The sequence below is a fragment of the Arachis duranensis genome, chromosome 2, assembly GCF_000817695.3.
Source record: "Arachis duranensis cultivar V14167 chromosome 2, aradu.V14167.gnm2.J7QH, whole genome shotgun sequence".
NCBI lineage: Eukaryota > Viridiplantae > Streptophyta > Magnoliopsida > Fabales > Fabaceae > Arachis > Arachis duranensis.
In genome coordinates, this window is record NC_029773.3 from 67,275,489 (window position 1) to 67,289,294 (window position 13,806).

The window sequence follows — 13,806 nt, forward strand, 5'->3', positions numbered from 1 at the left end:
TTGTGGGAACCAGTTCATTTTTCTCATTATGAACTACTGTCATGCCTCCCTTCTTGGGGACGACTTAGACAGGGCTCACCCAGGGGCTATAAAAAATTGGATAAATAATCCCAACCTCTAGTAATTTAGTAACCTCTTTCTGCACCACTTCCTTCATGGCTGGATTCAGCCGCCTTTGTGGTTGAACCACTGGCTTAGCATTATTCTCCAAGAGAATCTTGTGTATGCATCTGGCTGGGCTAATGCCCTTAAGATCACTTATGGACCACCCAAGAGCTGTCTTGTGTGTCCTTAACACTTGAATCAGCGCTTCCTCTTCCTGTGGCTTTATGGTAGAGCTTATGATCACAGGAAAAGTGTTGTCTTCTCCCAAAAATGCATATTTTAGGGATGGTGGCAGTGGTTTGAGCTCTAGTTTGGGGGCGTTTCCTCTAATTAAGGAGTTTTCAGAGGTTCTTCTAATTCCTCTAGCTCCTCCAGATCAGGTTGAACATCTTTAAATATGTCCTCTAACTCTGATTCGAGACTCTCAGTCATATTGACTTCTTCTACCAGAGAGTCAATAAGATCCACTTTCATGTAGTCTTTTGGTGTGTCTGGATACTGCATAGCTTTGACAGCATTCAACTTAAACTCATCCTAATTGACTCTCAGGGTTACTTCTCCCTTTTGGACATCAATGAGGGTGCGCCCAGTTGCTAGGAAAGGTCTTCCTAGAATAAGAGTTGCACTCTTGTGCTCCTCCATTTCCAGCACTACAAAGTCAGTGGGAAAGGCAAATGGCCCAACCTTGACAATCATGTCCTCGATTATGCCTGATGGGTATTTAATGGAGCCATCAGCAAGTTGAAGACAGATCCGGGTTGGTTTGATCTCATCGGTCAAACCAAGCTTTCTGATAGTGGATGCAGGGATTAGATTGATATTTGTCCCAAGATTACATAGAGTTGTCTTGGTGCAAACTCCTTCTAATGTGCATGGTATCATAAAGCTTCCGGGATCCTTAAGCTTCTCTGGTAAGCTTTTTAGAATGACTGCACTGCATTTCTCAGTGAGAAAAACTTTTTTAGTTTCTCTCCAATCCTTCTTATGGATTAAGATTTCTTTCATGAACTTAGCATAAGAGGGTATTTGCTTGAGTACTTCTGCAAACAGAATCTTTATTTCAAGAGTCCTGAGATAGTCTGCAAAGCAGGCAAATTGCTTATCCTGTTTTGCTTGGTGGAGTTTTTGAGAATAAGGTATTTTAGCTTTATATTCTTCAACCTTGGTTGCTACAGGCTTATTTCCTACAGAAGCAGGCTGAGACGCCTTCTTGAGGGAGTTATTATCAGCACTTGCAGGTGTCTGATCCCTTACTGGTGTTTGAACGCCAGGATTGGGTGCTGGATTGGCGTTTAACGCCAGATTCCTACCCTGTTCTGGTGTTTGAACGCCAGAATTAAACATGGAATTGGCATTTGATGCCAACTTTTCACCCTTTTCTGGCGTTTGAACGCCAGAACTGGGCGTCCACTGGGCATTTAACGCCAGTTTGTCACCCTTTTCTGGCGTTTGAACGCCAGAATCCTTCCTCTCTGGGATCTTATTGTCCTCAGAGGGATTTTGGGTAGCATACTGTTCGTCCTCTGTCAGCTGTTCTTTCCTTGGCTTTCTGCTGCTTTAAGTTGATGTATTTAATGTTTTTCCACTCCTTAATTGAACAGCTTGATATTCTTCTGTTATTTGTCTAGATAACTATTGTCTTGTCTGGTCAAGTTGTGCTTCCATATTCTTATTAGCATCCCTAGTATCTTGTAACATTTCTTTAAATTCTGCTAACTGTTTTATCAGAGTAAGCAATTGCTGGTTGAGTTCAGCAACTTTTTCTGGATGACTAAGGTCAGTAGATACTGCTTTAGCCTCTTCCTTCATGGAGGACTCACTGCTCAAGTATAGATGCTGATTTCTAGTAACAGTATCTATAAGCTCTTGAGCCTATTCAATTGTCTTTCTCATGTGTATAGATCCATCAGCTGAGTGATATAGAGATATCTGAGCTTTTTCTATAAGCCCATAGTAGAAGATGTCTAACTGCACCCATTCTGAAAGTATTTCAGAGGGGCATTTCCTCAGCATCTCTCTGTACCTCTCCCAGATGTTGTAAAGAGATTTATTATCCTCTTGCTTAAAGCCTTGGATGTCCAGCCTTAGATGTGTCATCCTCTTGGGAGGGAAATATTGATTTAGAAATTTTTCTGACAGCTGTTTCCATGTCCTTATGCTGGCCTTAGGCTGGTTATTTAACCACCTCTTAGCTTGATCTTTTACAGCAAATAGAAACAGTAATAATCTGTAGACATCCTGGTCTACTTCCTTATCATGTACTGTGTCAGCAATTTGTAAGAACTGTGCCAGAAACTCAGTAGGTTCTTCCTGTGGAAGATCGGAATACTGGCAATTTTGTTGCACCATGATAATGAGCTGAGGATTCAACTCAAAACTACTGACTCCGATGGAGGGTATACAAATACTACTCCCATATGAAGCAGTAGCGGGGTTAGCATATGACCCCAGAGTCCTTCTAGACTGTTCATTTCCACTTAGTTTCATGATGGAGAAAGGGAGATGATGTGGATTTATTTTATTTATTTTATTTATTTTATTATATATATATATATTTTCGGAATAATAATAATAAAAATTGGAAACTAAAAAAATAAAAAGAAAGATTTGAAAATTTTTTATGAGGATTTTCGAAAAAAAAGAAGAAAGAGAAAGTGGTTAGTAAGTTTTGAAAAAAACGATATGATTGAAAAGATATGATTGAAAAACAATTTAAAAAGATTTGATTTTGAAAATTGATGACTAATTTAATGCAAAACTTTCGAAAATTTGAGGAAAACACCAAGGAACACCAAACTTAAAAATTTTAAGATCAAAACACAAGAAAGACTCAAGAACATAAAAAGAACACCAAACTTAAAATTTTTAGAAAACCAAAAATAAATTTTTGGAATTTAAATAAAAACTAACAAGAGAACACCAAACTTAAAACATGCAACTAGACTCAAATAGAAAAATCTAAAAGAAAAAATAATAATAATTTTTTTTGAAAAAATTTTGAAAAGAAAATAAAAGACTCTGACCCAAAAGACAAAATTTTCATAATCTAAGCAACAAGATGAACCGTCAGTTGTTCAAACTCAAACAATCCCCGACAACGGCGCCAAAAACTTGGTACATGAAATTGCAATCACACTTGTAATTCCGCACAACTAACCAGCAAGTGCATTGGGTCGTCCAAGTAATACCTTATGTGAGTAAGGGTCGATCCCACGGAGATTGTCGGCTTGAAGCAAGCTATGGTTACCTTGTAACTCTTAGTCAGGAGATTAATAATGAAAAGGGTTTTTGTTTGCAATATAATAAAAGAGCACGAAATAAAAGGTACTTGTGGTTCAATAATGGAGAATAGGTTGGAGTTTTGGAGATGCTCTGTCATATGAATCTCTGCTTTTCTACTATCTTCTTCTTCACGCATGCAAGGCTCCTTCCATGGCAAGCTGTGTGTAGGGTGTCACTGTTGTCAATGGCTACTTCCCATCCTCTCAGTGAAAATGGTCCATGTGCGCTGTCACCGCACGGATAATCATCTGTCGGTTCTCGATCATGTTGGAATAGAATCCAGTGATCCTTTTGCGTCTGTCACTACGCCCAACACTCGCGAGTTTGAAGCTCGTCACAATCATCCCTTCCCAGATCCTACTCGGAATACCACAGACAAGGTTTAGACTTTCTGGATCCCAAGAATGGCCGACAATAATCCTAGCTTATACCACGAAGACTCTGGATGCACGAATTCAAACACTCTGTTGTCAGGAGAGGTACTCAAAGTCGTGAACCAGGAACCCAAGAGATACACATTCAATCTAAGATAGAACGGAGGTGGTTTTCAGGCACGTGTTCATAAGTTGAGAATGGTGATGAGTGTCACGGATCATCATATTCATCATGTTTAAGTGCGAACGAATATCTTAGAATGGAAACAAGTGTGATTGAATAGAAAACAATGGTAATTGCATTAATCCATCGAGACACAGCAGAGCTCCTCACCCCCAACCATGGAGTTTAGAGACTCATGCCGTAGAGATACAATGTAAGACGTGAAAATGTCATGAGGTACAAAATAAATCTCTAAAGGTAGTTTTTATACTCAACTAGTAACCTAGGTTTACAGAAAATGAGTAAACTAAGATAGGTAGTGCAGAAATCCACTTCTAGGGCCCACTTAGTGTGTGCTTGGACTGAGCATTGGAGCATTCACGTTCATAGGCCTTTCCTGGAGTTAAACGCCAGCTTTGGTGCCAGTTTGGGCATTTAACTCCAACTTTTATGCCAGTTCTGGCGTTTTGACGCCAGAAAAGGCAAGAGAGTTGGCGTTTTGACACCATTTTACGTCATCAAAACTCGCGCAAAGTATAAACTATTATATATTGCTGAAAAGCCCTAGATTTCTACTTTCCAACGCAATTGGAAGAGCGCCATTTGTAGTTCTGTAGCTCCAGAAAATCTACTTCGACTGCAGGGAGCTCAGAATCCAACAGCATCTGCAGTTCTTTTTCTACCTCTGAATTAGATTTTTGTTCAGGTCCCTCAATTTCAGCCAGAAAATACCTGAAATCACAAAAAACAAACAAACTCATAGTAAAGTCCATAAATATGAAATTTGCTTAAAAACTAATAAAAATATACTAAAAACTAACTAAATTATACTAAAAACTATATAAAAACAATGCCAAAAAGCGTATAAATTATCCGCTCATCAGGTGCTGATTGTGACAGTGGTATAACCACAAGAGAAAGGTTGTCTTGGGTCTTCTTTCTTGGTTTTCTAGTCTTAGGTTTTCAATTTGGGTTGGATGGCGCACCCTTGCAAGTCTTATAGTTGTGCCCTATTTGACCACACTTGCTGCAGGTCACATAGAAACTTCTCCTCAATTTTTCACCTTTGATAAAAGTTTCTGCTGGGTCCTTCTGCCTGTTATGTACCTTTGGACGACCAATTGGCCGCTTAATGATAGGTGCAGCAGGCCTAGTCTGATCAGATCGTATCCAGAACTCTTCACTTATAACAGGTTGAATAAAGTGCTCGTAAGTATTCTTCAGTGATTCCATGCATAACCATGGATGCACATAATCTTTCATGTTGTCATGTCTTTTTCTGATTGCTGCAACTGCATGGGTGCACAGCATCCCTTTCCCAGCAAACCCAACAAGTTAAGGATAACAATTAGACATATACAAATTGAGGATAACAATTGGACATATGCAAGTAAGGAAACAGCAGCAGCACGCAGGCAAATCCAACAAGAAACAATTAGTGAAATATAATTACAGTAGCAGCAGGCAAGCAAATCCAACAAGAAACAATGTCATAAGTAAAATAACAGCAACAGCAGGCAGGCAAATCTAACAAGAAACATTTAGAGAAATAAAATTACACACTGACCAGTTAATTGCCATCTGTTACATGTACATGTATGTTTAATCAGGTCCACATCCAACTTAGATCCCTTTTGTGTGACCTCAAATCGCTTGCGCTCGTTATCACCAATCCACTCTGCAGTCCATTTGTTACTTGGCTTAACAAGCCTCTTCAACCTTTTCTCCTGAACCGGTGCAAGCTTTCCATGATGGCAATCTATCAGTCTCTTGTGTTGAACCATACGCCTCATGAGGTATCAGCGCACTTCTTCGCACATTGTGAGTATAGGCTTGCACCTGTACTTGGTGATCTTGGAGTTGAAAGACTCATACATATTGTTAGTCAGGTTGTCCACTTTTGGACCATGACTGAAATAGGCCCTTACCCATGTTGCAGGTTCAAATTTCATCAGGTATGACCAGGCATCCTGATTAACTTCCTTCAGCCTCTCCATTCTTGTCTTGAACTCAACCACAGTTGTGCATTTTGCACAGTCCCACATAATTTTTCTGATATATAAGTCCTTGAAATGGTTGATGAAATTCTTTCACATGTGCATGACACAATTGCGCACATGTGCATTCGGCATTATCTCCTTCAATGCAGGAATCAGTCCCTGAAACAGAATGGTTCAAGAAGGACTTTCATAATTTTGCATCAAATGTACTTAAATTAAGTATAGAGAATCTGACTTACTAACCTTTTGCATGTCAGACATAAAATTCCAACCATGTTGTTGCACATCTCCAATGTCGTCTTATAATAGGGTCAGAAACCACTTCCATGACTCTTTCGACTCAGACCTTCCCACAGCAAATGCAATGACATAAAACTGGTTATTAGCATCTTGTGCCACAGCAGACAGCAATTGGCCCCCATGATAGGTCTTGAGGAATGCTCCATCCAAGTGAATCAACGGCCTGCATCCATTCCTAAATCCCCTCTTGCAGGCATCAAAATATATATACATTTTGTCGAATGTTGGGGGCGTTTGTGGCTGGGGAATAACGTCCAACAATGCAGTAGACCTTGGATTGCTTATATGTATCTCCATTAGATAGTCTCTAAGCTTCCCATACTGTTCTACCTCCTTTCCCATGATCATGTCTTTGGCTTCCCTCACAGCTCTGTAAACCATTTTAGGATGTAGTACTAGATCAAACTCTTCTTTTAAAAAATCAATAGCCTCATGTGTGTTCATATGGGGATGGGTGGTCATCCTTTTCTCCACTTTTTTGCTGATCCAGTGTTGGTCAGCCGCGTTGCTTCCCAGATCTCTTGCGCATGTATGTTCACTCCTATAGGTTTTCACTTGGAAACACTGCAGTTGTTTACTGTATGATAGATGAGCAATCCAGGGACAATTCTCATTGTTGCAGCCAACTCTAACCCTTTCCTTATCATTTTTAATCCAGACCAACTCCCTCCCCTCAGGAATAAACGAATCATTCACAACTTCCTTGAACCTCTCTATTGTAGTAAATCTTGTGCCTAGCTCAAATCTGCCTTCTCCAAAGCCATTGTGTTCATCAAACTCAGGCCAGTGTGGTTTGTTCCCTTCATCCTCTGATGAGACAGGAGTATGCAGCTCTTCAGACTCATACTCAAACACAATGTCTTTATTATCAGTGTCTACATCACTGACATAGTCTGTAACGGCTGGCCTCATGCTGGGCTCCCTAGCAGGCCTTGATCTGTTGGGCTGACTTCCAGGCTTACTAGTGCTGGGCTGTTTAGCAGGCCCAGTAGACCTTGAGGAACTTTCACCAGCTGAGCCCACCCTTCTTGCTTTAAATATCTCCCTTTTACATTCATATGTTGCTTGTTTTTTGGCTTCTCATTAGGATCAAACCCTTTCCTCGACGATGGAGACACATGTTTCCTCTTCCCTTTGGCAGCTCTAACCCTCCTGCCCTCATCATCTTCACCAGTATCACTCCCACTTTCATAACCAGTTAGAGGTGGTTTACACGGCTCATCTTCATTACTGTCAGTACTATCAACGGCGGTAGATGAGCCATCCGACTTCTCCAAGTCATTTGGATCGACTTCTTCCTCAACCTCAGCATTTTCCTCAAAATCATCATCTGCGATCTCAGGTTTGTCAACAGGATGGTCAAAAAAATGTAAAACTTTTCAGTATCTTTGTTCCTCAACTTAGCCTGTCGCATTTGGTTGATCCCTGCATCCACCCCTCAGTACATTCAACCCTGACTCCATATCTTTACTTTTTGGATCATACCAGTAAGCCTCCTTATAGGATTGATATCCTAGTCCTTTGAACATCGTGACCAAATCGCCGAAATTGACAAAATCCAAATCCATTGGAAGAAACTTCTCAACTTGACCATTAACATACACTAACTCACCGCTAGCCCTCCGTGAAAAGTTACCCCCATAATGGAACACGGGAACACCAAAGACATCAACCATCTGCAAAATTTTTCAATCCACAACAAACCATAAAACCACCCCTTATTATATAAATCACCAAAATCTCTCTAAACAACACATGGCAAATGACTAACCCCACAACTAATCACATATCAGAATCACTTACAATCCTTATTAGTCTCACCCTACAACATTGATAGCAAAAAAACGGCCATAAGCAGAACGATTGAACATCAATGTACTTACCACTCTCTACGGCAGACGCAGGTATAACCACAGAGCTTCAATATGAAACTCCTCCACGAAACTGCAACGACGACAATGCGAAAACGAAGTGTTGTATTTTTTGGAGGGAAAAGCTTAGTAGTGCTAGGGCTTCTTGTAATTCTTTCTCACTGGTATGGGCAGCACTGGCATATTTTATAACGCACACTCACCACTGCAAAACACACACCAGAAACGACGTCGTCCGAGTGCCCAAAGACTACAATGTCCCATTACTTTCTCCACTAGCACCACGTCAGCCCCGTTACCACCCTCCTAAAGACACGTGCGCATATACATGTCACATAGGCGCCAGGTAAACAGATTCCGTTACGTGTTGGACACCAAATTGAACGGGGGGACCGATTTGTACGGCGTTTTGATGGGTGAGGGGTCGTTTTGTATTTTCCAATCTTGAGGGAGTTAAAAGTCCATGATTTAAAAGATTAGGGACAAATTTGTCCTTTATCCTAAAAAAAAGTAGAAGAAACTAAGAAAAATATATTAGATTATAATAGAAATTTATTTTGTGAAGTATAAAATTACATCAAATATAAATATGTAATTAAATTTTTTAAACAAATATGCATTACACATAATATTTTATTGTAAAAAGAACAATTTTCACTTTTTTTTTAGTGAAAAATATTTTTCATCGTAACATTACCGATTATAATCCATTGAATTTTGGAATTTTTGATCCTCCAGTTACCACTTGTCAAAAATTCCAAAAAGTTCAGCTAACATCGTGTTAGAGACGAATAAAGATGAAGGAATAATATAATCTCCTAAAGCATCTTTTGAAGGCTCACTTACCTCATACGCTTTCTCCTTTACTTTGGCCTCAACGTGCAGCTTTAATTGTTTAAACTTCTTTATTTATTTACTAACTGTCTTTCCCGCCTCTATGTTAATGCAATTACCAAAATGACCATTACGTTTTATACGCTACAAATATTTGAGAGTGATGAGTTAGTCTTTTCCACAAGGAAAATTGCCATCCTCTGGAAAGCTATAGAAGAAAGACAAACGAATCTAGTATCTAGGAAAGTGTTAAGTGAGCAATATAACGGGCAGCCATTATGTGCTAGTCTACCACAATTTTTTTTTTTTTTTCATTCTAAAAGATTATCTTTGTCTTCCAAAAAAGAAAAAAAAATAAAGACTATCTTTGTCATATAACCTTTACGAAGTTGTGGAATTTTAAAAAGTGGCTTCTCCTAATTATCAAAGCGTTTAAATTAAGCAAATGCAAGTATAGCATCTATGCTCCGCCAGCAAAGTTATAAAGTGCGTCGACATTGTATCTCAAATTTTCAAAAGTATATAGAATTAGTAACTAATGGTAAAATATCAAAAATAAAATATTACTTCATGTAAAGTAGCTTGAAGGAAAAAAAAAACACTATAATCCATTAATATATAAAAATATTCTGTTCACTCAAATTGTGACCATAGAGAATAAATATTGTTGCTTAACAGCATTATATGTTTGAATTAAATCTCGTAGTAAACTAATAAGACACTCGTATATATTCTTTGGTTCAAAAAAAAGAAACAAGAAATAATAAAGGGACTGAGTGTGTTAGCCTTGAGCACCTTTGGCACCAAGTTCCTCAACCCCAATCTGCTAAAGTGTCTTGAAATTGCAACTTTAAGATTTATATGAAGTGGAAGCTGAAGAGAATCATTTCATTGAGAGAGAAAAGCAAGCCAAAGCTGCATAGTAAAATATTGAAACAAAGACAGTAAACAACAAAGGAGTCATCATCACAAAATGATAAGCATTTGTAAAAAAAGACCCTGTTTCATGTCAGACCTTAAAAGGTATAACACAAAGTCTTAAATTTTATATTCTCAATTATTCATATCTTTGTCTCTCTGATTTTTACTATCTCACTTCACTTCTTCTATTTCAGGTGCTTCACTAAAAACTCCTGTGAAAATTTTAGAGGTTAATGAGATTGGAACATATCATAGAAGTTACACACTTTCACTTATCACTAAGTTTTTTCAAAGGAAAAAAAAAGGAGGGTGAAGCTTGCAAGTTAGTCAAAAATGGGTTCACAATCTGCTCCACCTAAGGCGAACCAGGATGACTACAAGCTGAAAGACACAAAGCCGGTGCTCGGAGAACGGTGGCCACACGGAGGACAACGTGGCGGTAGCGGATGGATCTACACCGAGAGAGCAACAAGCACATACGACCTTGTGGAACAGATGTTTTACCTCTACGTTCGAGTCGAAAAGGCGAAGGACTTGCCTCCAAACCAAGTAACTGGAAGTGTTGATCCTTATGTGGAAGTAAAAGTTGGCAACTATAAAGGGAAAACAAGACACTTTGAGAAGAAAAGCAACCCTGAATGGAAACAAGTCTTTGCATTCTCAAAGGACAAGATACAATCCTCTGTTGTTGAGGTTTATGTAAGGGACAAAGAAATGGTTGCTAGAGATGATTACATTGGAAAAGTTGTATTTGACATGCATGAAGTTCCAACGAGGGTTCCACCAGATAGCCCTTTAGCTCCTCAATGGTATAGATTAGAGGGTAGAAGGGGTGAACCCAAGGTGAGCCACTATGATATACAAATTCTTCATTTTTATTCACTTAATCGTATCGCCTCAAACAGGGAGCCAACACTTCTGTCAATATTAACCAACAATTTAGGATTTAAAATTTAATATTTAGTGTTTAGAGTGTTGGTCAAATATTAGGCCCCAAATAATAAATGTTATTGATCATTTAACATTGTTCTCCTATTACTGCAGTTAAATTCTTTCTATCCATAGAAATAGACATAACGATAAGAGACAGACTTTGTGTCTCTATCTCTGTCTAAACAATCAAACAAGTTCTTATATTTACTATCTCCATCTAAACACTATTTAAATGCAGTGAAAATTCTCAAACGTGAGAATTGTGGAATGTACTTATCATACTCATTCTGTATGGCTGAGTTTGGTTGCTATCCATGCTGATCGGAGACATGAATACGGTGACAAATATTCATTGTTTGTAAGGACATGCTGACACATAACTATATATAAAATACATGTATTTAGCATTTTACTAAAAAGTTGAAACACAAATATTAGACATGAGACATGAGTTTTTTTTTTATAATTTTATCCCATAAAATTTTTTTAAAATTCCACTTTCTATCCTCATCAACTTCATCACCAACATCATCTTTTGCATTAGGAGTAAAATTGGTTCTTAAAGATAAATGTGTTTGATCTTATTAGTGTCTTATCAAGTAACAAACTACATTTATTCATGTGTATCTGTGTTTGTGCTAAGCAGGTGAGGGGAGAAATCATGCTAGCAGTATGGATGGGGACACAAGCTGATGAAGCATTCCCTGAAGCATGGCATTCAGATTCAGCTTCAGTTCATGGAGAAGGAGTATATACAATAAGATCAAAGGTTTATGTTAATCCAAAGTTATGGTATGTTAGAGTCAATGTCATTGAAGCGCAAGACATTGAACCGCAGGACAAAAGCCAGCCACCACAAGCTTTTGTGAAGGCTCAGGTGGGACAACAAGTCTTGAAGACTAAGCTTTCACCGACGAAGACGCCGAATCCAATGTGGAATGAAGATCTTGTGTTTGTAGCAGCAGAGCCATTTGAGGAGCAGCTTGTGATCACGGTGGAGAACAAGTCTACGCCAGCGAAAGACGAGGTTGTTGGGAGGTTATGCGTGCCATTGAACAAGTTTGAGGTCCGGCTCGACCATAGGCCGGTGCATTCGCGTTGGTTCAATCTTGAGAGGTTTGGGTTTGGTGTTCTTGAGGGTGATAAGAGGCATGAGCTCAAATTCTCAAGTAGGATTCACCTCAGAGTGTGTCTTGAAGGTGCATACCATGTGCTTGATGAATCAACTATGTACATTAGTGATACGCGGCCTACTGCGCGGCAGCTCTGGAAGCAGCCTATTGGGATTCTTGAAGTTGGAATACTGAGTGCTCAAGGCTTGCAGCCGATGAAGACGAACGAGGGAAAGTCTTCAACGGATGCCTATTGTGTTGCCAAATATGGACAGAAATGGGTGAGAACCAGGACAATAACAGAGAGTTTCAATCCAAAATGGAATGAGCAATACACTTGGGAAGTTTATGATCCTTGCACTGTCATAACCTTGGGTGTTTTTGACAACTGCCATTTGGGTGGAGGAAGTGGATCAAAAAATGATTCAAGAATTGGAAAAGTGAGGATTCGTTTATCAACATTGGAAATGGATAGAATCTACACAAACTCTTACCCTTTACTTGTTCTTAGTCCCAAAGGATTGAAGAAAATGGGGGAAGTTCAATTGGCGATTCGATTTACATGCCTCTCTTTGGCTCACATAATCTACCTTTATGGACACCCTTTGTTACCAAAAATGCATTACTTGCATCCATTCACAGTAAACCAGTTAGATGGATTGAGGTACCAAGCTATGAATATTGTTGCTGTGAGACTTGGTAGAGCTGAACCACCATTGAGAAAAGAGGTTGTGGAATACATGCTTGATGTGGATTCTCATATATGGAGCTTGAGAAGAAGCAAAGCAAATTTCTTTAGAATTGTGTCCCTTTTTTCAGGTGCAATTTCTATGACTAGGTGGCTTGGTGAGGTTCAACAATGGAAGAATCCAATTACAACAATTCTAGTCCATGTTCTGTTCTTCATTTTGATATGTTACCCTGAACTGATCCTCCCTACTATCTTCCTCTACATGTTCCTCATTGGAATATGGAACTTTAGGTTCCGGCCGAGGCATCCGCCTCACATGGACACCAAGCTTTCGTGGGCGGAGGCAGCACATTCGGATGAACTCGATGAGGAGTTCGATACTTTTCCAACTTCTAAGGCACAGGATGTGGTCAAAATGAGGTATGATAGGCTAAGAAGTGTAGCCGGAAGAATACAAACGGTTGTTGGAGACATTGCAACTCAAGGTGAGAGGCTTCAAGCATTATTGAGTTGGAGGGATCCAAGAGCAACAAGTTTGTTTGTGATTTTCTGCCTTATAGCTGCGGTGGCGCTATACATAACGCCGTTCAAGATGGTTTCTGTTGTTGCCGGAATATTCTGGCTCCGTCACCCCAAGTTTAGAAGTAAGTTACCCTCTCTGCCTAGCAACTTCTTCAAGAGGTTACCGTCTCGCGCCGATGGCATGCTTTGAAGCATGTATAGTTTCTAGAAATTCAGTACAGGACAGGGATGCAATTTGTTTTGGTATGTAGTTCACTGCTTTTTGTGATTAGTTACATGTTTTGTTTTAGAACAAATTCATTATGTAATAGGTGGAAATGGGAGATCAAAGGTAACTATGCTTTGAAGGCTCCAACACTATGCAAAAGAGAGAACATTTATGCAGATTAGCTTCTTTGTATGATTGTATCATTGAATTATCATTTTTTTGGTTCCTACTTTGTGGTGACTAGTGATGCCGAGTGGTCATAAGATTATTTCTTGTAAAAGTTTAATTCGTGTTGATTTGGGATTATGACTTAAAACTAAGTATTAATCTTTAACATCTTTATCTATCACCAAAACCAAACAAAATGTTTAACCAAGTCCAACCAAAATGTTATAATGTGTTTCACATCTACGTGCATGCTCTTATTTTTTTTTCTTCTTTCTTTTCTCATTTAAATTTCTTCGATCTTCTTTTTTCTTTTCCTCCTTCT

General features: G+C 39.0%; 3 protein-coding genes across 3 annotated transcripts; 1 reads left to right on the forward strand and 2 right to left on the reverse strand.

Moving 5' to 3' along the window:
• Positions 1–4,887: 4,887 nt before the first annotated feature.
• LOC107474747 (uncharacterized) lies at positions 4,888–5,717 on the reverse strand. The gene is made up of 2 exons (XM_016094388.1): positions 5,492–5,717; positions 4,888–5,237 (listed from the first exon to the last, which is right to left on the reverse strand). The coding sequence occupies exons 1-2, from the start codon at positions 5,715–5,717 to the stop codon at positions 4,888–4,890; spliced, it is 576 nt and encodes a 191-aa protein (XP_015949874.1).
• A 507-nt stretch (positions 5,718–6,224) lies between these two features.
• On the reverse strand, positions 6,225–7,136 carry LOC107474748 (uncharacterized). The gene has a single exon (XM_016094389.1). It carries the CDS (start codon positions 7,134–7,136, stop codon positions 6,225–6,227), a length of 912 nt encoding a protein of 303 aa, XP_015949875.1.
• Positions 7,137–9,731: 2,595 nt separating this feature from the next.
• On the forward strand, positions 9,732–13,540 carry LOC107474731 (FT-interacting protein 1). The gene is made up of 3 exons (XM_016094375.3): positions 9,732–9,952; positions 10,045–10,693; positions 11,430–13,540. The coding sequence occupies exons 2-3, from the start codon at positions 10,184–10,186 to the stop codon at positions 13,296–13,298; spliced, it is 2,379 nt and encodes a 792-aa protein (XP_015949861.1). The 5' UTR covers positions 9,732–9,952; positions 10,045–10,183; the 3' UTR covers positions 13,299–13,540.
• Positions 13,541–13,806: the final 266 nt, after the last annotated feature.

Coding starts and splice junctions, on each gene's coding strand:
- LOC107474747 (XM_016094388.1), bottom strand. CDS start 5,717: ATGAGGCGTATGGTTCAACACAAGAGACTGATAGATTGCCATCATGGA. Junction 5,238..5,491: donor TAACAGATGGCAATTAACTG/GTCAGTGTGTAA, acceptor TTGCTGGGAAAG/GGATGCTGTGCACCCATGCA.
- LOC107474748 (XM_016094389.1), bottom strand. CDS start 7,136: ATGAGGCCAGCCGTTACAGACTATGTCAGTGATGTAGACACTGATAAT.
- LOC107474731 (XM_016094375.3), top strand. CDS start 10,184: ATGGGTTCACAATCTGCTCCACCTAAGGCGAACCAGGATGACTACAAG. Junction 10,694..11,429: donor GTAGAAGGGGTGAACCCAAG/GTGAGCCACTAT, acceptor TGTGCTAAGCAG/GTGAGGGGAGAAATCATGCT.